General features: G+C 36.8%; 1 protein-coding gene across 2 annotated transcripts; it reads left to right on the top strand.

The window, feature by feature from the left end:
* Nucleotides 1-1905: 1905 nt before the first annotated feature.
* ctdspl2b (CTD (carboxy-terminal domain, RNA polymerase II, polypeptide A) small phosphatase like 2b) lies at nt 1906-22193 on the top strand. 2 transcript variants are annotated; one of them, XM_028439135.1, is made up of 13 exons: nt 1906-2104; nt 7546-7739; nt 9856-9988; nt 12073-12219; nt 12495-12746; nt 13528-13624; nt 14549-14660; nt 14752-14838; nt 15446-15508; nt 15593-15672; nt 15853-15979; nt 18523-18618; nt 19795-22193. In XM_028439135.1, the coding sequence occupies exons 2-13, from the start codon at nt 7569-7571 to the stop codon at nt 19858-19860; spliced, it is 1431 nt and encodes a 476-aa protein (XP_028294936.1). In that variant the 5' UTR covers nt 1906-2104; nt 7546-7568; the 3' UTR covers nt 19861-22193. The 2 variants fall into 2 exon arrangements, with proteins under 2 accessions (XP_028294936.1, XP_028294945.1); XM_028439144.1 differs by having other exon boundaries at nt 7543-7739.
* The last annotated feature ends 3890 nt before the right edge of the window (nt 22194-26083 follow it).

Here is a 26083-nt window from a genome sequence, read left to right as displayed (position 1 = left end):
GAGCTTTTCCCCCTCAAATGTACATTATTTTAATGATTTATTGGGTGAATTAACTAAATAACCTCAAAATGACGTGATTTTATAATATATGCTTGATGGTACAGCCATGGTTATGTTATGTTGGCCCCATTGTGGTCAAATCTTATTTTCAAGTGACAATTTTAGGTCTCTAGATTTATTTTGTGTTTTTTTTTTTTTAATGCTTTTGTGTTTTATGACGGTTCAATCCAATTATGTGTTCCAATTAAATGTTTACACCCTGTGTTTGAGGGAGTTGGTTTTTTTTAAATTGTGCATGGTTATATAATTTATACCAGCTTTGTATCCTGTAATTTCCATAGTTGGTCAAATTTCACTTTGTGCCAATATGATTGTCTCTATGGATTTATTTCTTTATTGAATTACAATATATTTGCATCCAGTAATGGTATAGTGTACATTTAGATTATTAATATATGTACTCTCGATAACAGGGGCTTGAATGGCGATAAATCAGGTAAATATAGTTTCAGAAAGTAGTGCTGGCTGAGAAATGCTAGGTGAAAAGTTAATTTCTAACTAGATTGTGCAATTGCGTATTAAAAACTATATATATAGTGAATGTGGGAGTGTGATTAATTGCCTTTCTGTCTGTTTGCTTTGTTGAGCCTGAATAAATGAACATTTGTTTGTTTACTATATTTGTAATCGAATGGCGTTGCCCTGGTGATTAGAGTTTGATTCAGATTTCCCAAATCCATTCGGGATTGAATTTGAATTCAATTTGGTTAAAGATTTTTCAGTCACAGTATCAGTTTTACTTGAGTAAGGAAGAGATTTTCAGAGATCTAACGCTGATAGGTTAATAGCAGAAAACTTTTTTTTGGTGCAGTGTTAAAAATATTCATGTTTACATTAAGAATTGAGCCCACAGTGTTAAAACAACATGAAATAATTAATTTTATGATTGTATTAATTGATACCCAATCCGTAACAGGGAAATCGATTAATAGTTTTTTTTTTTTTAATTCACTATGCAAGTTTATAATCACCTTTACAAAAACAGTTATCTTGTTGATAACAGTTGCTGTCTCCACACACACACGTATATATAATTTTTTGTTTTTTTTAATAAATGCATATCTTTTTTATGATAGCCCTTTCCCGCCGGTAAAAAAAATAAATAAAAATAAATAAATTAAAAAAATCAGGAAGAGTAAAATATTTTAAAAAAAAATCTTAAGTCATAATTATGACTAAGATTTCTATTATTATTGTTATTATTTTACTTTTCATGTTTGTTTTTTTCTTTGTTATTTTACTAGTGGGAATGGGCTTCCATAATTTTGAAAGAACAAGCTCTTAAAGCAATAAATAGATTATAGATTAGGCCTATAATACGAGATTTTTTTCTTTCTTTTGAATGGCTGTAGTAAGATGGTTTATTTTAAATAAAGTGGTGATAGAATAAAGCTAAAATAATCCTCACTCAAGGAACTTTTTACTTTCCCCGACATTTTTGCAACCAAAACAACGCAATGGATTCATATGATTTGTCTTTATAATTTATATAAAAAATAATAAATAAAAAAAATCACTTCAATCAAAAATAAATATTTTCAATCAAAGAAAAAAAGTGTTCAAATATATATATATATATATATATATATATATATATATATATATATATTATATATATTTATTTATATATTATATATATATTTATATATATATGACCCAAATAATTGCATTTCAACACCTTTTTTCTTTGATTGCAAATGTTTTTTTTTATTTTTATTGAAGTGATTTATTATATTTATTTATCTTTTGATTGAATAATAAAGACAAATCTTCCTCCACAGATTCCTACGGTCTGTGTGAGTTGTGGTAGTGAGTGTTTTGTGCTGCCTGGCGGTGAGGGGGTGTGTCTGTGTCCCATACGGGTATCTATGCCTCGGTGAGACCGAGCAGGGGCGGGAAATGGCGCCTGGTAACACGACGGTGTGTCACTTCCAAAACGGCCCTTGACTCAGAGCAGCACAGAGCGGATCTCCGAAACCACCAGCGCGCCTGTTGTGATGTCTGGTCGGCGTTGAGTCTGTCGTCATTTACGATTCACCTCAAAGTAAGAGCCATGATTCATGTACCTGGCGTCTGTCCGTGTGTGTAGTGTTGGATGACGGTCGGTCGAGTAAATATTTCCCTTCGCCGTGCACATCTGTGATCCTCCTCCTCCTCCGCAGCGGCAGCAGTGGCTATCCTAGAACGCTAGCCGTGCTAATGTCAGCTTTAACGCGGCCTTAATGCGAACACTGATATAACCCCGTCGGTGGCATGTTTGGTTGGATGTATCGTCACCGTGTTGGTGTTTTTAAAACCGCAGTGGTTGCATATGCGGGTGTCAATCATTTATAGCCGTGTTGTTGACACATTGTTAGAACAGCCAAAGGACCACTAGGCTAATGCTAATTAGCGTTGTAGCCTTCATACACAGTATTCTCCTGCAATGCTAAATCCGTTTTCGGGTCCAGTGTCAACCAACACGGGGGTAATAAAATCATGCTATTAAACGGTTTGGTTAGCAGTGGTGGTGTTGCTAGTTAAAGGGTTGACAGAATAGGGTTGCCGTGCTCGGTGTTTTGATTAACGATGGTTGACGAGATGTAATGTCAAATTGATAAAAGGATAAATTTACGATTTTTTTTTTTTTTTAGAGAGAGAACTTGAGTTTAATTAGCCAGCATTTTGTACTATTTTACTGGATACGTATTTATTTACCGTCATTGGGTTTTTCATGATTTTTTTTTTGTTTGTTTGATTTCCCGCTGTATAGGTTCAACTGGGGACCATTTTAACTGATGACTCGATGTTACGACTGCGCAGCTGTTTTAAAAGAGACATCTTAAATAAATGTTATAAATCGAAAATTTAGCCTTAAATTTGTTAGTTTTTTTCATTTAAATTCGACAATTAGTCCGTACGTGGCAAACTTAACTCAACAAAGTCCGTTTTTTAACCTTCGTCCTTGATGTCTTTCTGACAAATCATTCTTTGTGGCAGACCGTATATTGCTGTTGGTTGTATTAAACTTTGTCTAAATTACTGCGGATATTCCTGTGTTTTATCAGACGGCTAAGCACATTATAATATAACAGCTACCGTTACCATCAGCAACAAGCGAAGCCGAGTACCAGATAACATGTTTACCAGTTGAACTATAACACCATACGGCTTAGCCAAGTTAGCTTACCTACCTGCGGAGCCTATTCTAATAGTTTTACTATGTGCCATTACCATGTGTTGGTACTTTATCGCTATTAGGCGGTTTGGTGAGATGAATGATAAACATTTGAAGTAGTAGATTTCGTAGTGTTCTGTCGTGTTTTAGTCTGCTTTTAAAAACTAACTTAACGTAACCACAACTTCAGCCATAATATGAGTATTAACCATCCAGATGGACATATTTTCACATGCCTTACTAAGCCTTTTATTTCGGTATGAGATGTGCGGAGGTCTGAGTGAGTTGTGAAATAGTAGATAACCGGCAGGGCCTCAGTTTGTATCCCTGCTCGTTCACTCCTAGCTCTGATGCTCATTGAGCTACACGCCTTTTCCTATTTCCCGCTCACTTTCTCCCTGTACACTGACTGCACAGCTGTGGACATGGTGTTGCTCTCATGTCTGATTGCCCATTAAAGCCATGCAGGGAGAAATTACTCTAACTTCTGTATTTATGCAAGCAGTATTATTTCACACAAAAAAGATAACAGTTGTTGATGTAAAACTTACATAATGATTAATACTTTAACTGAGTCATAATACAGTTTTATTCACTTTGAAAGCACGTGACTGTGCTGGTTTCATTTAAAGCTGCTGAAGAAAAAAAAATAAAATGAAAAAAGAAAAGATAAACAAGGACTGCTCGATTATTTTAGACATAATTGACTCTTCAAACGATTATTTGTCAACCAAAAAGTTACAATGTAAAACATGTTTTAAACATGAATAAAATCATTCAAATCCTAAAATCAAGCATATTCACTTTTGCAAAAAACAAATCAGTTCTTGCATGCCTTGCTTGTTTGCAAAGCGTTCACATATGTTTTATTTAGCAAATAATATGTTGGTAAAAAAAAAAAAAAATCTTTTTTTTTTAATTTAATTAAGTCAGTGGCTATTCGTACAGTCGTCGTATCAATATACTGACATTCTATCTGTACGCAGCGCCCCTATTTGGCCAGTTTAGGTCATGTGATAGGTCAGCCATTGGTCAGTTTAGGTCGCGTGACTAAGACTAAACCAGAACTTACCCAAACCTAACCCTAACATTTGTTGCGATATTGAGTTATAAATTAGCCCTAAGCCTAATCCTAACCCTAAAACGCTACGTACGTGTACTTAGGTAACCATACCAATAGCACCGGGGGTTGTCCGTATTGCAATCGTACCAATAGACACTTTCTTTCAATAATCATTTTTTTTCCTATTATGTTATTTTGTAATCGTTGGGTGTAATCAAAATCGTTATCAAATTTAAATTAATTGCACTAAGATCATAAACCCATAGTGTACGGCCAGTGGTTCTCAAACTTTTTTTGCTCAGGTACCCCCTTTCTCTTGTTTCTAAATCTCAGTATCCCCTTTGTCTGGTGACAACATTTTTGCTCAGAATTCTATGAAAAAACAAACTACAGAGTATAATGATGAATGAATGAGTGAAAACACACATTTTAAAATTTAAATAATGTTATTTTATAAATAAGTGGAATGAAACAGTATTTGGTGCCTCCTAAAGAGAATTATTTGTAGGGATGCACCGAAATGAAAATTCTTGGCTGAAACCCAAAACCAAAAATGAGAAACCGGAAACACAGAAATGATTTATTAGTACTTGTGCATTTATGGTGTAAGTGTGTACTAACCTCACTGAAATCAAGGCATTGGAATTGTGTCAATTAATATTAAAGATTCAAAGAATGTATCAATCATCCAGCCTCACGTACGCTGACTGTGGTGTTTAAAACATCCTGTTCCGGTTGGTTGTTTTTTCGCTGAATAAAAGTGTTTCGGCCAAGATCCTAAAATGCACTTTTGGGCCATTTTCGGAAAAAAATGTTCGGTGGCTGAATTTCACTAATTATTATAGTTTTTTCTCATTTCCCGTCACATCCCTTGTTTTTTCAGTTAATATTCTAATTAAGTTCATTTCCATCATCATGATTATAATAAGCATGATGATAAAGTTTTCATTTGTTAATTTTCCCTGTAGTGCCATCGCGTACCCCCATTTGAGAAACACTGGAGTAGGCCTCATTGATCAATACATCGAAGATAATTTTTAATTTGAAAAAAGATGTTTAAGGTTGAAATGGCTGCTTAAAGGTTTGTTTTCATCTCCACAGCAAATGCTCTGTTAGTTGACATTTTCATGCAATGCATTGTGGGACGTGGCATCACATTGACGGGTGCATAGAAGCGTTTTCACTTTGTCCTGATATCACAGGTAATAGCTGGAAGAAACTAGAGCAAACATGGTGTAAAGCAAATCACTGTCTGATGTGGAAACACAATGAAGTAAAAACACTTCTACGCATCCGTCTACAAGACTCCACATCCCACAATGCAATGCGTTAAACCTTTCTGATAAATAGGAGAGCGTTTACAGTGGATCTCAAACAAACTTTCAAGTTGCAATTTGGACTTTTTTTCTTTCTTTCTTTTAATAAATAAATGGTTTTTAATTAATTGATGTGACAAACTATGATTTTATCTGATTAATGATGGTAGGTAGCACCTTTAACTCAATCTGTTATGCATTCATAAGCACACATCATGCGTATATCCCAACAAACACAGCATAAGCAGCATTTAATCAGAGTAAGATTGTCAGCACTGCATTAATGGGCATTAGGAATACTATTTTTTCCAAAATGTGTTTTTTAGGCAGTGTGATTTAGTTTAAAAAACAGCTTTGTCAAGTGAAAATGTGTTTTTCTTTTCAGAGAAAGTAGTCGAACTAAGACGGAGTTGTCGTGCTTTCATAATTGAAGAAAGCACTATAACTGATGCCTAAGCTGTTTTAACAAGTTAAAAACAAATGTTGTGTCAGCAGTCTCATCATAGCTTTTATCTGATTTACTACCCGCTTCTTTATTGTGCTGAAAGTTGAGTAAATCAAGAAATCCAAGCCACAAAGGCAGTTGAATATAATTTCTGCATAATTACCGTAAATTCTTAAAGACAAGAAACCACAGTTGGTTGAGTGGTAACAAAGGCCTAGGTGCTAAATCCAAAGAAAGATGATTGATGAATAATTTATTGCTTTGGGGGTTTCCTGAAAGCCTTTTTTGTACTACACATGCATGTCAAAAATACACAACCGAAACATGTCATTCAAAAGTTGCAAAAGAGTTTAGTGTCTTTGCAGCTCTTTAAATCGCTTTTACAGCAAACGATGCATTCAGTCAGATCTGAAAAGTTGTATATTGTGCAGTAAAATGTGGGCATTTCAGCCCAACTTTTGAACTCTCAAATGTATAGTGTACAATTGAATTTATCTCTTCTCTTCAGCCCAATCTGGTAAAAGTTTCCAACTCAACATTTTGGTTGCATGCCTGGCTTTTTAAAAAATACCTGCAAACATGAAATATTCAATGGATCCAAAATCTTTACCAAATATTCCAAAAACATTTACAATGATTTCACTTTATTGTGTGTTGTAGTTCTGAATCCTGTTATTTTTATTTTTAAACTGTGTTCATTTACAGGCTGGTTTCAGTGCTTCTTGCATGCTTTGATATTGCTGTATATACAGTATTGGTGTATTGAGCAACAGCGCATGCACTACTGGGGTGTTCATGGCTACGCCCCTGTGTGAATGTGAAGCAGATGTAGTAAAGGACACTTGGAGTGTGTGAGATGTACTGTATTCATTGCGTGGAAAGTTCCTGACAGACTGCGGATATGTCCGGACACATTTTTAGTTACGTAAGAGCAAAAGGTCGAACATGTTTAACTGGAAAATTATGTTTAATGTCAGCAATGTGTGCTTTTTAGCACATAACTGGGCTGAAGAAGCTTGGTCCAGATCACATTCTCATATGTTTGCAGTTTTTGACAACAGCCAGTAAATACTTTAAATAACTTGTAACTAACCCTAGTTTTAGAGCCCAGACTAACAATGGTCTTACTTGTATCAGGCCATTGTTCAGTTTTTTTCATACAAAGTAAGTAAACCTAGTTCCAATGTTTTTTTATGGACAAAAGAAAGTGAATCCATCTGCAGCTGCTGTGATCCCCTGATGTAAGTGAAATGGGATCTTGAGTGCATCCAGATGTTGGGGTAAAGTGTACCAGTTTTACTCCCAACACACAAATGCACCTCAAAGACTATTGTAAATGTTTAAACCATTACCACAGTAAGAACAACCTGTTTGCTCACTCTTAATACCAACTTTTGTGTATTTGCTAGAATTTGACATCCTTGTCTTCAGTCTTACTGACTTGCTGCCTCTCTACTTGTATTTTTTTGTTTTCTCTTTCTTTGTCTCATTTCCTCTCAAACAGCCTTACATGTGACTGCAGAAACAATGAGGCTGAGAATGCGTAAGGCATCTCAGCAACCGAACCCCACTCTGGCAAGCCGCCCGTCCCGAACCAAGCGGAGACATTCAGAAGTGGAGGAGGAGGACACTCCTTCCAGTGGAGGGAGGGGTTTGTTCTCCACCATCAAGAAGTTCATCAGAGGAAATGCTGTGAAGGTATCCTCCTATGATCACATCACTACTCTTTCTCTGCAAACATGAGCATTTTAGTCTATGCGGATGTTAGTTCGTATTCTGCGTTGGTTTTGCTTTGATGATAAGCTGCATGTAACGAATACAACGCACTCTCCTTGTCCATAAGTGATACAGTATTCTTGGTGCCGAGTGTCATGTTTCCTAAGAAATGTCTGGTGGAATGCAGCAGCTTGTCTGAGATCCTGGACTCTGCTCTAATTTTAGCTCTGGCGCGCAGTCGGTGTACAGGGACAGGAGGTAGTAAAAAAAAAAAAAGTCAGTCAGTTTCTAAAGTAAGATTTCTCTTCAGAGATTCCTTTTTTTCTCCTACTTTTACATTGGCCACGTTTACATGGGAGCTTTAATAACTCTTTAAAGCAGAATAAAAGTTAATTCCTCTTTAACCTGACCTTGTAAACACACAATTCCTAATGCTAGTTTAATTCCTAATTAAGTGGCTGGTTTAGTCCATTTTTAATTCCAAATTAAATAATTCCTCCGCTTTAAGTCAATTCCGGTCGTTTTACGATTTGCGGCGATGACACGTTTTGGTGACAACATAATCCAACATGGCCGCCCGGACTAGAGCCGACATAATAATAATAATAAGAGCCTTAAAAGACATGGATCTATTGAAAAGAGTGGATGGACGAAGGCATAAACATTCGGAAATTAACACGGACACATGGACTTATTACACACACAGAGATCAGCAAACGGAGCTCGCTTCACAGGACGTGTGATACTAAAACCCGGAGACGGAGGAAATGCGTCCCTGTATTGCATGCACAGGCTGTAATATCCCCACATTTATCATTATAACAGTTGTTAGAGCTACTATCTTTAACATGGAGCAACTATTTATTCCTGGTGATTGTTTTCCAGAGTTTTACTGGGCTTTATTTACCGGTTCATTTCTCTTCCGCTCCGTGAACCAAAGTGTCTCATTGTTGAGCTGCTGCTTCAAAACTACAATCACAATAAAGGTGAAAACACTCCTTGTGTGTGGTCTTGTGTGTTACAGCCGACAATTAAAGGTTTGTTGTGTGTTTTTCGCCCCCTGTCCAATCGGAGCCTTCCCAACCCCCAGACCTAAAGCGGAATTAATTAAAGCCGAATAAACCGGTTTTCCATGTAAACCTCAGTTCGGGAATTACTATTTCTATGTACACACGGAGCAGAACACTTTAATTCTGAATGATTTAATTCGGAATAACTAATTATGAATTAAAAAACATGTAACCGTGGCCATTGTTTAGCAGTGTTTTCACATTTGCTGCTAATTTGCAGAGTGCTTTTTTTCCCCATAAGCTAAAGCGCGTGTCAAACTCAAGTCCTGGGGGCCAAATCTGGCCCTTTAGTGTATCCATGTCTGGACCGCATTGGGCCAAACACTGTAAATTACCAGCTAATACAGTTGTAGTTATCTCAGCCATTCCACATAGACAAATTCAATGGAACTCCATAGTTTTTTTCTTTTTTTGCCAGGGCTCACAGTTTTCATATGCTTATGTCACATGATGGTAGGGATTTTAAATCTCATTCTTTAAAGAATTATTTTTTCACAAAATAACTCAAAATTAAGTTAAAAATTGTTACAAAATAAAGGATATTTTGAAGTGGAGATCATGCAGGGACAGATTGATTTGATATTATTATCGGTGCTTTGCATACTTTATATATCATTTATACGTTAAAGTGTAAACTAGGGAATAATATTGTTGAAATTTTTTGTTTCCCCTGAATATCTTTGTGGACCACTAGAAATCAAACTAGTTTGGATCCAGCCCCTGAACTAAAATGAGTTTGACACCCCTGAGATATACAGTGATAGACAACATGTAATCTATTGGTACCTAATGAGTTTCTTTTTAGTGTTCAGAGAAATTTGGAAAGTTTTATCTTTATTGTGGTACAGATTGTTTATTGAGCTAATGAAGGGTTATAAATTACTATAAAGAACAAACAAGTGAATTATTAAAAATGAGTGTCTACCAACAGTGATTTAGTTTAGTGACGGTCATCTAAACGTTTGCAGTTTTCTTTGTTCTTGGTTGAAGGCTGTTTTGAGCATAGTATCCGTTTTCACTGGCAACAGGAACCCCCCCCAGCTAAAAAGACACGTCTGCACTGTGACGTGGACAACAACCTGATCACCTCCACAACACCCAACAGCAGCACCCCACGTACAGCTATCAGCAGAGTTGGCAGAAGAGGTTCTGTCAATGGAGGTGAGTGGTCACAGGCAATGTCAACGAAACTATATATATAGGGCTGCAGTCAACCAAGCAAATGGTTGGTCGACCAAGACTATGGCACATGTAGCGATTAGTCGACCAAAAAAAAACGGAGAATGAATGAGCAGGTGCAGAGGAGGATGAGGAAAAAGAAAAAGAGTGACAAATATTTTGTTTTGGCTTATTGTGGTGCCTATTTGTTTTTAATCAGACCATTTATGATATGAATTATTCAAGCTTTGACCAGAACCCGTCAAAGCCAAAGTGAAACCTACAGGTCACAGACATTAGGTATTTATATCAGAGCCCGACATGAAACCTACAATTAAATTTTTTTTTCTTCCTCATACAAATGACATTTATGTTTGTTTTAGTAGTAAGCCTGCTTTTATTAATAAACTTATTGTCAACATCAGATCCATGCACGGGGAAACAAACGCACGTCAAACACAGGTGCGCCGTGTGCCCGCGGCACCAGAGACAGCAGTTGATCTATTTACATAATCCACGTATCAAATATAAGGATAATCCATGTTTTGTGCAGAAAAAGAATTGATTCAATAGTGGATGGTTGTGATTCTAGCCTGTCTTAATTTGTTAAACCTCTATCTGAGGACAGTGCACTGCACTGACAGCTGAAGTGCAACACATTTTTTTTTTTGCAGCCAGCACGCACCTACACAGCTGTTGCTAGACATAGAATTACGTTTAGGTATTAAATACATTATACTGATATTTAATCCTATCACCTATATAAGTGAATTGCATTTTTTTTCTTTTTTAAATAGTATTGAAACTAATACCATTGCTGGTCGACCAATGCAAATCTTGGTCGACCACGACGGCATCAACCAATTAGTCGACTAAACAACCAAAGTTGGCAGCCCTACTATATATTAGGTTTAGGTTGATATTAGCGATGCACGTTAACTATTGTTCCAATAACCCAGTGGTTCCCAAACTTTTTCTGTTGTGCACCCCTTTGAAGAATTAAACAATTTGTGGGGCCCCCCATCGCAACAAAATAAGTAAAAATGTTAACCTTTATTGAAAAACTCATAAAAACAACATAAAATGGTGCAATTACATATTTTTAGAATAGTAAATATTAAGTTAATTGGAATGTCACTAGAATTTGAACCGTTAGATTCACGCGATGACGTAGCTCAGCAGCGAATGCACCAAAGTGGATGCCAACGCCTGTAAAAAGAAATAGAAAGAAGCAGTAGCCCCACCCCTTTATCATTTCATCAGCCTGTTGCTAGGCAAACCCAAAGCACATGGCGTTGCAGGTATGAAAACCCTTTGCAATGGACGTAACTCAGAAACTGTGAGATGTGGCAAGAAAAAAAACCTGCAAAACTGATGAAGTTGAGGGAATATGAATATGAAAGCCATGATGTAACGCTTTCTTTAGCACCCTGTCAGATGTTTGTACATTACTGATATTTACAGAAACACTGATTTTCATATTCTTCGTGTTGGCAAATGACAGAGCAGTAAAATCAGGCACTTTAGGAGGCATTTGTAAACTAAAGCACTTTGAAGTGTTTTATTTTGTCAGCTGAATCTTTACTGCAAATCAAAAAAAGATGACACAAATAAAGTGGATGAAAAATGTATTGTTTTTTTTCTTTTTTCCTCATTAGCTGGTACCGTAGTAACCGGCTAGTCTTCCTGGGGTCCACAGAGACGACAATTAAATACAAATACAGAACAATCGCATCAACCTCGATATTTCAAATTACAAATACAATTAATAATATAACCAATAAGACATTTTAAGATGCACTTTTATTTTCTGAAAACAAAACAAAACCACTCATCATACAGCCATCCTAAAATTTGATTTAAACTTCTTTTATATTCCTGTTTGCCTTCAATATGACGCAGATAGTAAGTCAGACCATTCCAAATAGTTAATGCTCTGTAAATAAAAGATTGAGATATCACACTTATTAAAAACTATAATCTCGACAGTATTTTCTTAATAGATTTTAGGCTATTGAATCCATATTGGTACATCACTAATAGTTAATTAATCAGGCTTAACTTTTTCCTTTTAAATTTTGCCACAGAAGCCACCAATAATGACAGGAGTAAGGAGACGCCCAACGGCAGTCTGGGGGACACGACGACCATGGAGTTGCAAAGCCCTCCCAGAACAACCCTGCTTGGAACCATCTTCTCTCCAGTTTTTAACTTCTTCTCACCAGCCAAGAATAGTAAGCCTCTGATTGTCTCTGATGGTGGGGGCTTGAAGCAGATCTCATACTTTTAAATGCAGTGTATTGAGTATCAATACCTAATCACTGTTTATTATTTAAAGCCTGCATTACTTTTATTACTCGTTTGTCCTTCACCTCTAAATCATTACTTGCACCAATTTTGTTGCCTTTGACTCAAAAGACCTCTAGACGATAAAATGGAGTCCAGATGTTCTTTTTGGCAACTATTGAAGGTAGCCTTAGCATCTTTCCTTTTGTGATTCCCCCCCCAGCCTCCTCTGGCTCAGATTCTCCAGACCAGGCTTTGGAAGCTGAGGAGATAGTCAAGGCCCTGGACATGGAGCCAGCTGTGGAGACGCCCACCAGCACAGTCCACACGTCCACGCAGGAGCTATGTACCACCACTAACTTCTACTCTAGTGTATCACAGCTGCCCCCGCTGCGACCGCCACACATGCTTCACACTTCTCTCAACCCAGACGAGGTAGAGCTGGACGCCGTCGCTGACCTCCCCCCTCTCACAGGTAAACGTTATTTACACAAAAAAAAGACTAAAACAAGGTTTGATTGGAACATTCGGGCCAGGGGTCACCAACATGGTGCTCGCAGGCACCAGGTAGCGATCATGGACCATGTGATGGGCCTTCAGCAGCACTAGTCACAATGTGATCCATCTAAAATGTGATTTACTTTCCAGTCTTCAAACACTACAAAATAAGTAATTTATTTTTTTGTTAAAAAAAAAAAAAAAAAAATTGTATGATTAATTGTGATATCGGATCAATATCGATATCGGCCGATTCACAAGGCTGCAATATAGGTATCATATCGGAAATTTAAAAATTGTATCGGGACATCCCTAGTTGTGGGTAGGATTTTGTTTTGTTTTTTTTAAAAATGCTGCAGATCTGATTTTTAGATTGTGATAACGTGTTTAAAAAAACACAATAAAAATACGCAAAGTGTATTTTTGTAAAATATTACACAATTTGTACAAACACGTTACATGTTTCAGGATCAGTTAAAAGCTGTTAGTTGATGGCTTATAGAATTGGAACATGATGATTTCATATGAAAAGTAATGAAAATGAAACATTGCAATTAAGAAAAAATGTGTTTAAACTTCAGCATTTTTTATATGTTTCAGGCACTGTTGGGAAAGGGAAACACTGCAGTCTTTAAGAGTTATTGATCAAACGTGTAGTCCTTCAGATTTTACACTACTTTTGAACTGAAGTAGCTCAGTTTCACAAAGGTTGGTGACCTGTGATTTAAACTGGTTTCTGTTGTTTGATCTGCTTCCAGCTCCAGGTTCTAGTCCTGAAATGACGTATGTGGACGCTCCGCCCTCTGCAGTACCTCCAGAGGCATCCTATGAAGAAGACTGGGAGGTCTTTGACCCGTGAGTAGACCTCTGCACTAAACAATTGTTTTAGTACTTGATTAGTCTATAGATTTTTAAATTTTTAAATATATAAGAGAAATCATGTTTTGGAGTCTTCATGATTCTTAATCTTGTTTCATAACTAACAGATGATCATGACAGAGAAATCCTTCTGAGTTATTTTTATTGCACTAAATAATTTCACATGAGCTTCTAAATTGGTGTTACCTAAAGAACGACCTAATGAACAATATTGCTTGTATACATTCTAACTGTACAATTTATCACTTTAGCACAGCAGCTTTTTGATTTTATAGTGTAGTTGGTAGATAACTCACTGTACTATACTTGTATTTATCTGTATTATATTTGTATATTTTTACAATTGTATTCTGTTGTTTGTATTTAATTCCTATTTAATTAAAGGTTTTTTATTTAATTATGTATGTTTTGGGATATGGGATAAATAAAGTATTTCTGATTCTGAAATTGAGATAAAACAAAAGTTTTCCCTAAGTTCAACAATAGAAATAAAAATGGACATTTAATTTAAAATATAAAACACACCAGCTTAAATTTAACTTTTTATGGGATGTGTCCAAGCACAAAATAATGCAATAACAAATTAACAAATACAAATTCCTTTAAACATTAAGCAAAATGACAGACCAGTATTTTTAGGTAATCATTGCTATACACAAGTGTTTAATCAATATATTTATGCAATTAAGTTTCTGATTTTATGTTAATTTATTTAATTGTCTTTCATATATTTTGTTGTATGTATTCAAATGTTTTGAAATGTTTAAAATGACTTAAATACTTGCCTGTTAAAATAAAGCTAGATTATTACCAGCATAGCATTTACATGTATTTAAATGTTTTACTTTGCTGCCATGTTTTAGTTTTGTGTGGTATTAAGTGAGTTTTTTTTCTTTGTAGGTATTTTTTCATCAAACATGTCCCTCCACTGACAGAAGAGCAGCTCACCCGTAAACCAGCCTTACCACTGAAGACACGCAGCACCCCTGAATTCTCTCTGGTCCTGGATCTGGTGAGTTAATGTTTACTTATTTATAATTGCAATTTATAAAGGCTTTATTTAGTATTGAACGCTTGTATTTGTCAATGTTTGTGGTGATTAGGATGAAACGTTGGTCCACTGCAGTTTGAATGAGCTGGAGGATGCAGCACTGACCTTCCCCGTCCTCTTCCAGGATGTTATTTACCAGGTCAGTGCCCGACTTCACTTTGTCACTAGAGGGGGCCAAAGCTTCAGTGGAAAACCTAAACAATGGTGGATTAGTTTGAAAATCACAAAAGAACCAGTACACGCACAAACGAGAGCACATCACACCTGTTTTAGCCTCTCTTCGCTGGCTCCCGGTTTGTTTTAGAATTGATTTTAAAATTTAAGTCAATTTTTAAGGCATGACATGGGTTGGCACCCTCGTATCTTTCTGATCTTTTAATGGTACACACTCCTTCCCATACACGGAGGTCTGCTGACCAGCTGCTCCTGGTTGTTCCAAGGTCTCGGCTGCAAACGAGGAGATCGGGCCTTTTCTGTAGTTGCTTCTAGACTTTGGAACAGCCTACCACTCCTTATTAGGACCTCCCCTACTGCTGATACTTTTAAAACTCGTTTAAAAACCCATTTCTATGCTGTGGCTTTTAAACCGAACTGACATTTTATAACTTCTGTACAGCACTTTGGTCAACGTCTGTTGTTTTTAAATGTACTCTATAAATAAAATAAAATTGATATTTACATGTTTTATTATTTGGTGAAGAATTGCAGTGGATTTTGTGCTATGCTAAAAAGATTGACTTGTGTAGGTTTATGTGCGACTTCGGCCGTTCTTCAGAGAGTTTCTGGAAAGAATGTCCCAAATATATGAGGTAAATAACATCTGATTTCTTCGTTTTTAAATATTCTTCACTGTGTGTAGTTAAATCTTATGTTTCCTTTTCCTTCCTTTTTAGATCATCCTTTTCACTGCATCCAAAAAAGTGTACGCAGACAAACTCCTCAACATCTTGGATCCTAAAAAGCAGCTAGTGAGGTGTGACATATTTCTGTGTCCAATGGTCATCGTTACACAATCAACTCCTATGCTGATAGAATAGTAGTGCAGAGACTGTTTGGGTGTCAGTATTATGGTTTTTGTGAATTATTGATGATGCCGACTGTGTCACTGATTCATTTTTTTTTTCGCTCCTTTCATTGTCTTTCGTGACCTCAGACACAGGTTGTTCCGTGAGCATTGTGTCTGTGTCCAAGGAAACTACATCAAGGACCTCAGCATCCTGGGCCGCGACCTGTCAAAGACTATCATCATCGACAATTCACCGCAGGCCTTCGCGTATCAGGTGAACAGAAGTCTAAATACTAAGTAGCATTAACAATCTAAACAAAAAGGATTTCTGTTGGTAAAGAAATATGAACAATTTTCTTTTGTCATAGACCAATGGCGAGTTCTTCCTTCCAGAAACTTAAAAAAAATGTGGCCAATTTCTGGCAAAAGTTGTAATTTGCTGCATTTTCAGTCAACAATGAAAGATTTACCATGGAAAAATCTACTGCAATCATGTAATGAACACAAGTTTACTTTCTCTTAGAAACACTGTAATGTTTTGTTCACACTTGTATATCTCTTTAAATTAATTCAAAATGAACACATTTCAAATAACGATCATAAAACCCTTTATAAATTCAGTGTTATGGTTAACGTCATTACTAGTATTTTAGGTAGTTACTATTTTCCTGGAACAAATCCATTTGAGGGTGCTTTCACACATGCCTCTTTGCTCTGCCCCAATGCTTCGCTTCCTTGGATACTCTGGTCTTTTTGTGATATGTGAAAGGTCTGTGAAACTCTGGTGCGGAGCAAACAAGGGAACTCTGGTCCTCTGAAAAATGTAGGTCTCGGTTTGGCTCAAGCGAAGCATGGTGCGGTTTTTAACCATGTGAGAAAGCATTGAGTTATAACTAGGGATGTAACGATTTTCTCAACTCCCGATACGATTCGATTCACGATACTAGGTTCACGATACAATTCTCTCACGATTTATTTTACAAAATGGGACTGTAGACAAATGATGATTGAAAAATATATGTATATATTGATTAGAAAATACTGTATTTTGCTTTTATTTTTCATTGTCAAAAGAATCCCTTGATAAACTATTGAAAACAATGCAATTTAACTAAAAATTAATCTTGAATGAAATAAATAAAAGAATAATACAAATAAAGAAGAAGCCAATTAATTGAAATTATGGTTCTATAGTAAACAATGCAGAACTGCATAATAGTTCTTTTTTTTTTTTTTTTAAAGTGCAACTGAAAATGTATTTTGTGCCTTAACAATTGGACTTTAAAAAAAATTGCATTGCATTGTATTTACGTCAGATATTTGTTTGGACCAGCAGAGGGCGCTGGTAACCCAGTGGTCGGTTGGCATGCATATATTCATGCAGTGAAGAAGAGATGCTATGCTAGCAGACAGAGCTAATAGAAAAACGTGACTTTTACAGATATTCTCGTAATATTACAGATATTCTTTCGGTGCTAAAGGGGTAAGGAAGCATTCATGAACATGTTTAAGAGTAGAAGGCGGCCAGACAAAGAGTAGTAGCAGATTCCGCCCGCAGCCTACACTGTTAAACAAGAGAGGGATAAATATATAGCGCCCTCTGCTGATTCAATTTTCAGAATATTGATGTGAACCGTGATACCTATGAATCGATTTTTAACTGCCTTACGATTAATCGTTACATCCCTAGTTATAACCTAACCCTAAGACACCACGTACTTTGGTAACCGTATCAATAGCACCGGGGGTTGTCCGTATGGCAACAGGACAAATAGACGCTTTCTATAATGTTCAATCTGCACTTATTTCAGGTTCAGAACACCGTAAGAGGAAAAGAACTTGGGAGAATACTCGTAAGGCCAGATTTTAATGCGAACACCCACATTTCAGGGCCGCTCCACCCAGAGTGCGTAACTGGGATGAAAGCGCGCAGTGACTGACTTAAGTACAGGGGGGAGAATAGCGCACAGCCAAAAACGGCGCAGCTGCGTGGTTTTTTTCTAACTTACGCGCTTGGGAGAATACGGCCCTATGTGAAAAGGTTTTGACACACACTCACTGCTAAAGTACACACCAGGGTTTGGGTCAGTTCTAATCGTTACTGCGTAATTGATCATTATTTACAATTATTCTGTAATTGTAATTTTAAAAGTCTATTGCTGTCACAATCGTAATTAAATTGTAATTAATTTTAGATAATTGACTTTGTAATTCAAATTGCAAGTTATATAATTGTCGAACCATGTTACAGTTCTATGTACAGTTCTACAAGTGTAGTTAAAAAATATTAAAATATGCTTCATATCAAGCTTTCCCACATTTTCCCTTAGAAATAAAAATTGAAATCGACACAAAAAAGGCTCAGATGCCCACACCAATAGCCTAACGAGGTAACCAAGAGATGAGATACAAATTAGATTATAGATATTTGTTTTTTAATGTATTTTACAGCTGATAAAGCTTATTTCAGGCTCAATAATTGTGATTATAATTTAACATTACTAATTGTAAATTGAACATGAGTAATTGTAATTGACCCCAACCCTGGTACACAGAGTGAGCCGGCGGAATAATCTTTAGACCTGTACGTATGTCGCTCGATCAGTTTTAAATGAAAAAGTAGTGATTTTTCTGCAAAATACGACCCCCAGTCCAGTCATTGTTTTCCCTTAGGATGCCAGTGATATACACAGGAAACTGTATTGTTTTAGTTTAGAAGAAGTTACGGTTCAAATGACAAATTAAATGTCTGTCTTTCTGCAGTGCAAAGGCGTGTGTCATGTGATAACAACTGGAGTTTTTTCTTTGTATCAACAGTTGTCAAATGGGATTCCCATAGAGAGCTGGTTCATGGACAGGAATGACAATGAGCTGTTGAAGCTTGTTCCTTTTCTTGAGAAGCTGGTTGAGATGGTGAGTTGTTCTCACGTCAGATCTAACTGTATTGTTATGCTAAGGAAGGCGGCAACAGGAAACTTTATATTTACTTTTTAAGGGGGGGGTATTGTGCTTTTTTCAATCACATAGTACCATTCTATAGCACACTACAATGATGATGCAACCTTACGTTGGTCTGTAAATGCAGTAAATTAAAATAACTGCCTTGAATAAATTTGCTCTTGCGTCATGGCTGTATCAAAGGCCTTGAAATAGGCCTCTGGCTCTTTAAGAACCTCTTACCCGTTCCGACACGCCCCTTCAGCACGCTGTCTGTGGCATCATCACAACACTACTGCATCTCCTCCACACGCATTGAAACTACTATCGATCTTCAGTGCATTTTAATTTGACTATTGGAAAGGAGCTGCACTTTATCACTTTGAACAATGGCCATGCAGGATATTATGCATCTAACCCGGAAAGTGACTTTGAAGACGAACCTGAGAGAGTTCAGAGGCTCTTACAAGACGTGTCTGCTTGGTCTTGTCATAAATAAATATATGTAATTTTGAAGCTACATTTTGCAAATCAGTAATATACAATGAAACTATGTTGCAATGAAATCATAAATATAACATAAAATGCACATTTTTTTTTTCATCATAAAGGGCAGCAGCCAAACGTTTGGTTAATATTTTATTTTATGTTAAAAGCAACATAAATAGTCCAACCATTTTTGACGAGCGGTCTAATTTTTTGGAAGACTAAAAAGAGGGCAGTTGTCTTGGCATCCAAAGATACATTTCTTCCATGAAGGCATTTTGTAATTTTGAAAAGTGTTTTGAGTACGATGAGCTCAGGAGACACGCATTTCCACCAGGTGTTAGCTAATTGCTGTAGTGTTGTTCGAGACACGGGGGAGGAGCGGTGGGAGGTGAGGAATGGTCAGAGGCGTTTCCAGGAGGTGGGGGCGTTCCTCGGAGGACTCGGGCTTATTTACACCTAAAATGGCTGCCGTCAGAGTTTTTAAAGATTACTCAAACATACATGAATGAGCCAAGGCAACATTCCAGGCATGTGTTTAATGAGGAAATGACATGATATAAATCTTGAAAAAGTCGATTTTACACAATACCCCCCCCCCTTTAATAACATCTAATTGAAATAGTCAATTTCTCTTCTTTTTTGTTCTTTCTATAACTGCTGAAGAATGAGGATGTGCGGCCACATGTTCGGGAGAGGTTTCGACTTCATGACCTGCTGCCACCTGACTAAGCTCCACCCACATTCTCTCTGACGGAGTGAAGACTGAAAACAGCGCGCTTGTAAAAAAAAGCCTCTTTGGATTACAAACTACAACATTGCCATTACTTTTTCAAATTTAGCCTTTTTATTTTAAATAAGCTGTTTAAGAAACTTTAACAAAAACATTTTTAAATATGTTGGTACATTTTTGTAAGAAAAAAAAAAGAATCTAAATACATAACTGAAATGACAAACAAACAAGCCCAGATTTGAATACTTTGCTGTCTTTTGGCGGCTGCAGCTGTGGAGCCAGGTGTGCAGCTCCACTCTAAAAACTGAAGCCCTGGTGCTGGTTTTATTGGAAAGGAAAATGCCACCGTGTAAAGAAGAACTGCTGCCGGTGCTCCTGCTGTCGACACCGACCAACAACAACAACAACGGTCTCTCTCCAGCCACAGACCCTCAACCGAAACGACTGGCCTGTAAATCAACCTGTGCATGTGTGTATGTTTACTGCTATCCACACACACACACACACACACACACACACACACACTGATCCGGTGTTTGGACAAAACTGCAGTTTGTAGCCTTTTGTGAAAACCATATGCATTCCTCTGTAGCTCTGTCATGTTTTTATTGTTGATGGCAGTTTTTTTTTTCTTTCTCTCTCACTTTTCTTCAAAAAAAAACCCAACAAAAAGTTGATGTATTTTAACAGAGGTGCTGGAGGTTTTATTGTAGGCAAACGTGTGTGATTACTGCATTGGTAAATTAATTTAGGTGTATCCCAGGAAACATGACTCGCTAAGTTAATGTTAGAATTAGAAATCTTACCTGTAAAGCTGACATGTGGTTTAAGGGCATTCATTTTCAAAACTATGTGATGACATAAACCTCTGTTTAATAATGTAATCAGTATTTTGATTTTCTTACACCTAATCAAGTATTTTAGTTTTACTCTGAGTTTGTATTTGTTTTTTGGGTTTTCTCATCTTTTTCAGTAGCATTCTGACTAATGTAGCACATCTCTGTCCTGTGTTATAAAGGTTTTGACCTGAACCAGCAGCAGCACACTGTTCCCATCAGCCACTCCACCCCTTAGTGTGTTTTAATTTCAACCTTTTACAAATGAGATTGTTCTTTTTGTGCAGCACGGTTGAAAGTGTTGTTTGACATACAGTATCTTCATGAATGTATATTTTATCCTACTTCTGCCCAAACTCACAATAGTTCCAGTTAATTTTTTTTATGATTTGATTCATTGGACGGTGGGACACGCAGAAATGTAAATGTTGTGTTGGTGATCTTATTTTTTTTCTTAAGACTGAAATCGTGGAAGGTGAAAGAAAAACTTCTGGCTGTTTTTAAATGACACAGTTGTCCAATTTTGCAAGGAGCCCTCCGGGGTCAACTTGAACCTTGGACAACTTGGCAATGTATTGTAAAACATTTTTCAGTTTTTAAATCAAAGTGCATTTTATGTTTGGGTAATTGTGAGCTGGGGCTGTCTGTACAGTAGTGCCATAAGAATTCCTCTTCTCACAGGCTGGGCAGTTGTACTCGCACCCTTGGAAAGACAATCAGACTGCAGAGAACTTGGAGATGCTAACAATTGGGGAGATGTCTAACTTTAATTCTTCTTATTTGTTTTTAAAAAAAAAGTGTTACATTTGAGCACTGCTAAAATCCTGTAGCGATCACACAAGCGAATCAGTTTCTTGTGTTGATTTGGCGCAGGGACGGATATGGTTTCCATCTGATCTGTGCTCAACTGCCTTTTGCCTTTTCTCAGCAGACATTAGCAGCTGTCAAGACTTTGAATTGTTATTTAAGGGCACAATGGTGGTTTTTTGGAGTCAATGTTAGGGGAGCAGATGTCCAGACAATGAATGTAAAGTTTTATGGGGGGTGAATAGTTCAAAAGATATTTTCAAGATCCATGTACATGTGACTCTGAATCAAAAGAGGACTAAAAAAGTCCCGCCATCGTAGCCCCTCCTTCATACCATCTCTTACCTTCCGTGTATGCAAACCTATGTGTGCTCGTCCATCATCCTAACGTTAAAACGAACAAAAACATGCAAGATCTAAACGGACACCCTGTATTTTACAATAATCCAGGTTGTTAACTTACTTGTTGCATGTCCTTGTTTCTCTGAAGGATCTGTCGGAGACATTTGATACTTTTACTCCTTTTAAAATGTGCATTACAAGTTTTTTGTACACTAAATGTACAATACATGCAGCTTCATGTTATATATATAAAAAATTCTTAAAGGAAAATCTTTTGTATTTTTGATTTCAAAAGGCATGTCATATCTACTTTTTAAATGTATTAATGAAGATTTAACTTTACATCAGATTCAGTGTTTTCTTTCTTACAAATATCTGTATGTTTAGTTTAGCGTAATGTCACTGAACTGTTTTTTGAATTTAGCATGTAGAGATTACCGCTTGCTTTGTGGGGAAAGTTCAGAATTAAATTTTTTTTTATCATGTCACTTTTTTCTGCAGAACACAGCTGTTGTGTTATGGTTTATGTTTTTTCACTTTATTCTCAAAAAAAAAAAAAAATCTGTTCAAGCCATTTTACTGGTGCTGAAGATGTATTTAAAATGTTTCAACACATCTTTATCTGTCAGGTTGTGTTCTCCATTGTAAAGTGTAAATACGGTTACACTGAATTTCTGAAACAAAGTTTTAACGTTAAACCTCTTGCATGCTGTTTGTTTTGTTTTTACCTCCATCTAAAAGTGCAACAGGATTCCTTTACTGGTATTAAAACAAAAGATACTTAACAAACATCCTGATTACAAATAAATTAACAGAGTTGTCACATATTACAACAAGGAAAAGCTTTGCAAAGCATAGTTGTTGATAGTAAAACAGTATAAATAAAAGAAGACATTGGCATTTGTGGATCAGTAATACAAAATAAGATATTCACCACTTTTAGATAATGTATATTGTCGTCCACCCTTAGGAAACAAATTCATGATTTATTAATGTTTTGCTTGTGACTTGCCACAAAGAAGTAATAAAAGGAGTTCTAGAAATAGAATTCTTTATGCAAAGATAGAAAACTCCTTGGATTGCTTCTTTGTAGAATTCAACAGGAATTGAATATTTAATTTTATTTAGACATGCACAGTAAACACACACACATACATGCATGTACATAATATTTTACTATTTAATATTTGCTACACACATTTTATCAATTAGGTTTAAAAACACAAAATGTAGTGCGACAATATTTAAATTCATAATATGCTCTATGCCAATATATATACACAGTGGGGCAAAAAAGTAATTAGTCAGCCACCAATTGTGCAAGTTCTCCCACTTAAAAATATGAGAGAGGCCTGTAATTTTCATCATAGGTATACTTCAACTATGAGAGACAAAATGAGAAAAAAAATCCAGGAATTCACATTGTAGGATTTTTAATGAATTTATTTGCAAATTATGGTGGAAAATAAGTATTTGGTCAATAACAAAAGTTCATCTCAAAACTTTGTAATGTTCCCTTTGTTGGCAATGACAGAGGTCAAACATTTTCTGTAAGTCTTCACAAGGTTTTAGCAAACTGTTGCTGGTATTTTGGCCCATTCCTCCATGCAGATCTTCTCTAGAGCAGTGATGTTTTGGGGCTGTCGCTGGGCAACACGGACTTTCAACTCCCTCCAAAGATTTCCTATGGGGTTGAGATCTGGAGACTGGCTAGGCCACTCCAAGACCTTGAAATGCTTCTTTTGAAGCCACTCCTTTGTTTCCCGGGCGGTGTGTTTGGGATCATTGTCGTGCTGAAACACCCAGCCACGTTTCATCTTCAATGTCCTTGCTGATGGAAGGAGGTTTTCACTCAAAATCCCATGATATATGGCCCCATTCATTCTTTCCTTTACATGAATCAGTCGTCCTGGTCCCTTTGCAGAGAAACAGCCCCAAAGCATGATGTTACCACCCCCATGCTTTAAAGTAGGTATGGTGTTCTTTCTCCTCCAAACATGATGAGTTGAGGTTTTACCAAAACCTTCTGTTTTGGTTTCATCTGACCACATGACATTTGCCCAATCTTCTTCTGGATCATCCAAATGCTCTCTAGCAAACTTCAGATGGGCCCGGACATGTACTGGCTTAAGCAGGGGGACACGTCTGTCACTGCAGGATTTGAGTCTCTGGCAGCGTAGTGTGTTACTGATGGTAGCCTTTGTTACTTTGCTTCCAGCTCTCTGCAGGTCATTCACTAGGTCCCCCCGTGTGGTTCTGGGATTTTTTTTCTCACCGTTGTTGTGATCATTTTGACCCCACAGGTTGAGACCTTGCATGGAGCCCCAGATCAAGGGAGATTATCAGTGGTCTTGTATATCTTTCATTTTCTAATAATTGCTCCCACAATTGATTTCTTCACACCAAGCTGCTTACCTATTGCAGAGTCAGTCTTCCCAGCCTGGTGCAGGTCTACAATTATGTTTCTGGTGTCCTTTGACAGCTCTTTGGTGTTGACCGTAGTTGATTTTGGAGTGTGACTGTTTGAGGTTGTGGACAGGTGTATTTTATACTGATAACAAGTTCAAACAGGTGCCATTAATACAGGTAATGAGTGGAGGACAGAGGAGCCTCTTAAAGAAGAAGTTGCAGGTCTGTGAGAGACAGATATCTTGTTTGTTTGTAGGTGACCAAATACTTACTTTACCGAGGGATTTACCAATTAAATCTCTCTGGATTTTTTTTTTCTCATTTTGTCTCTCATAGTTGAAGTATACCTGTGATGAAAATTACAGGCCTCCCTCATCTTTTTAAGTGGGAGAACTTGCACAGTGGGTGGCTGACTAAATACTTTTTTGCCCCACTTTACATACAGGGGTGGACTGGGACAAAAATTCAGCCCTGGCATTTTGTGTCCAGACCAGCCCAGCACTGCATTATCAGTGACACCATGTAGAAGCTGTTTTTAAGTCAGTGATGCTCAACATGTGGCTTTTTGTCTTAATTGTAATCATTGCCCCAGAAAACTTTAAAAGGGAGAAACTTTTTAACCCGTTTTTACCTATTTCTTTTGGCCATTTTGCAACTTCCTTTGTCCCATTTTTTTTGCCCCTTTTGACATGTTTTATTAGACTTTTGCTACCTTTTGCCAATAAATATCCTTTTTTCATATTTTTTGTCCATTTTTGCAAGTTCTTTTTGCCACTTGTCCAATTTTTGTCCTTCATGTTTTTTTGCCCACTTTTCATCCAAATAAGCTAACTTTTGCCTGATAAATACGACTTGATTCCTTTTTCCCCTACATTTTCCCTCTTTTTGTTCCACATTTTGCCCTTTTTCACTATTGTTTGCCACATTTGGCCATTTTAAGCTACCCTTTGACATTACATACCACCTGCTTCCTCTTTATTTGCCATTTTTTTCCACACTCTTGACTGCTTTTGGCCCATTTTTGTCACCTTTCACTCTCTTTTTGCCACATGTTTTGCCACACTTTTCCATGTCTGCCTCCACTCGCTCTCCAAAAAAAAAAAAAAAAAAAAGTAGCAGCCCACCCCGGGTCGACGGTCCACCGGGACAGTACCAGATGGCCAGTCCACCCCTATATTATATATTATTGCAGTCCTAGGTAAAACTGTTTCTCTTTCTTTTATTCTTAAGTGACTAATGATATGATGTGAAAAGCTTTTTAAAGTAGTTTATGTTGCTGAATATTCTGTATAAATCAGAAGCATTGAGACTTTTCCTTTTAGGCTGTAGAAACAGACCATTTTTAGGTGTCTCGTCGGCAATGTATTTCATTTTGCTGTCAACATACAAAAACAATTCAAGATGCTTGTTCATATTGCAGAGGACTTTAGTCCTAACAGACAGGCCCACATCACACCATGTGTTACACCACAAGTTTGTGGATATGTAATGTCAGCCGTAGGTCCATGCCAACATGAACTATTCTGCTAAACTATGTCAATCCAGCCCACTATAGGAATCTAGTTTCAACTTTTAAAACAATAGAGAAAACCGTCATCATTTGGTAAATCATAGCCTGGTTCAGTTCTATTAATGGTAATGAATGCTTTATGATATGTGATTACAGAATATCTCCTGGTTGTGGTCACACTGCCCTAAGCAGGCCAGATACCATTGTACACTGATAATATTCTCCAAGGTCTCTTTTCAGAGACTCTGTCATTGTTATGCTTAGCGCTATCAACAACATACAAAACCCTGAGAGCACAGAACAACTACAGATTCATTG

Source organism: Gouania willdenowi, chromosome 3 (assembly GCF_900634775.1).
Source record: "Gouania willdenowi chromosome 3, fGouWil2.1, whole genome shotgun sequence".
Lineage (NCBI taxonomy): Eukaryota > Metazoa > Chordata > Actinopteri > Blenniiformes > Gobiesocidae > Gouania > Gouania willdenowi.
The sequence above is the reverse complement of the archived record's forward strand: the minus strand, read 5'-3'. Positions and strand labels throughout refer to the sequence as shown.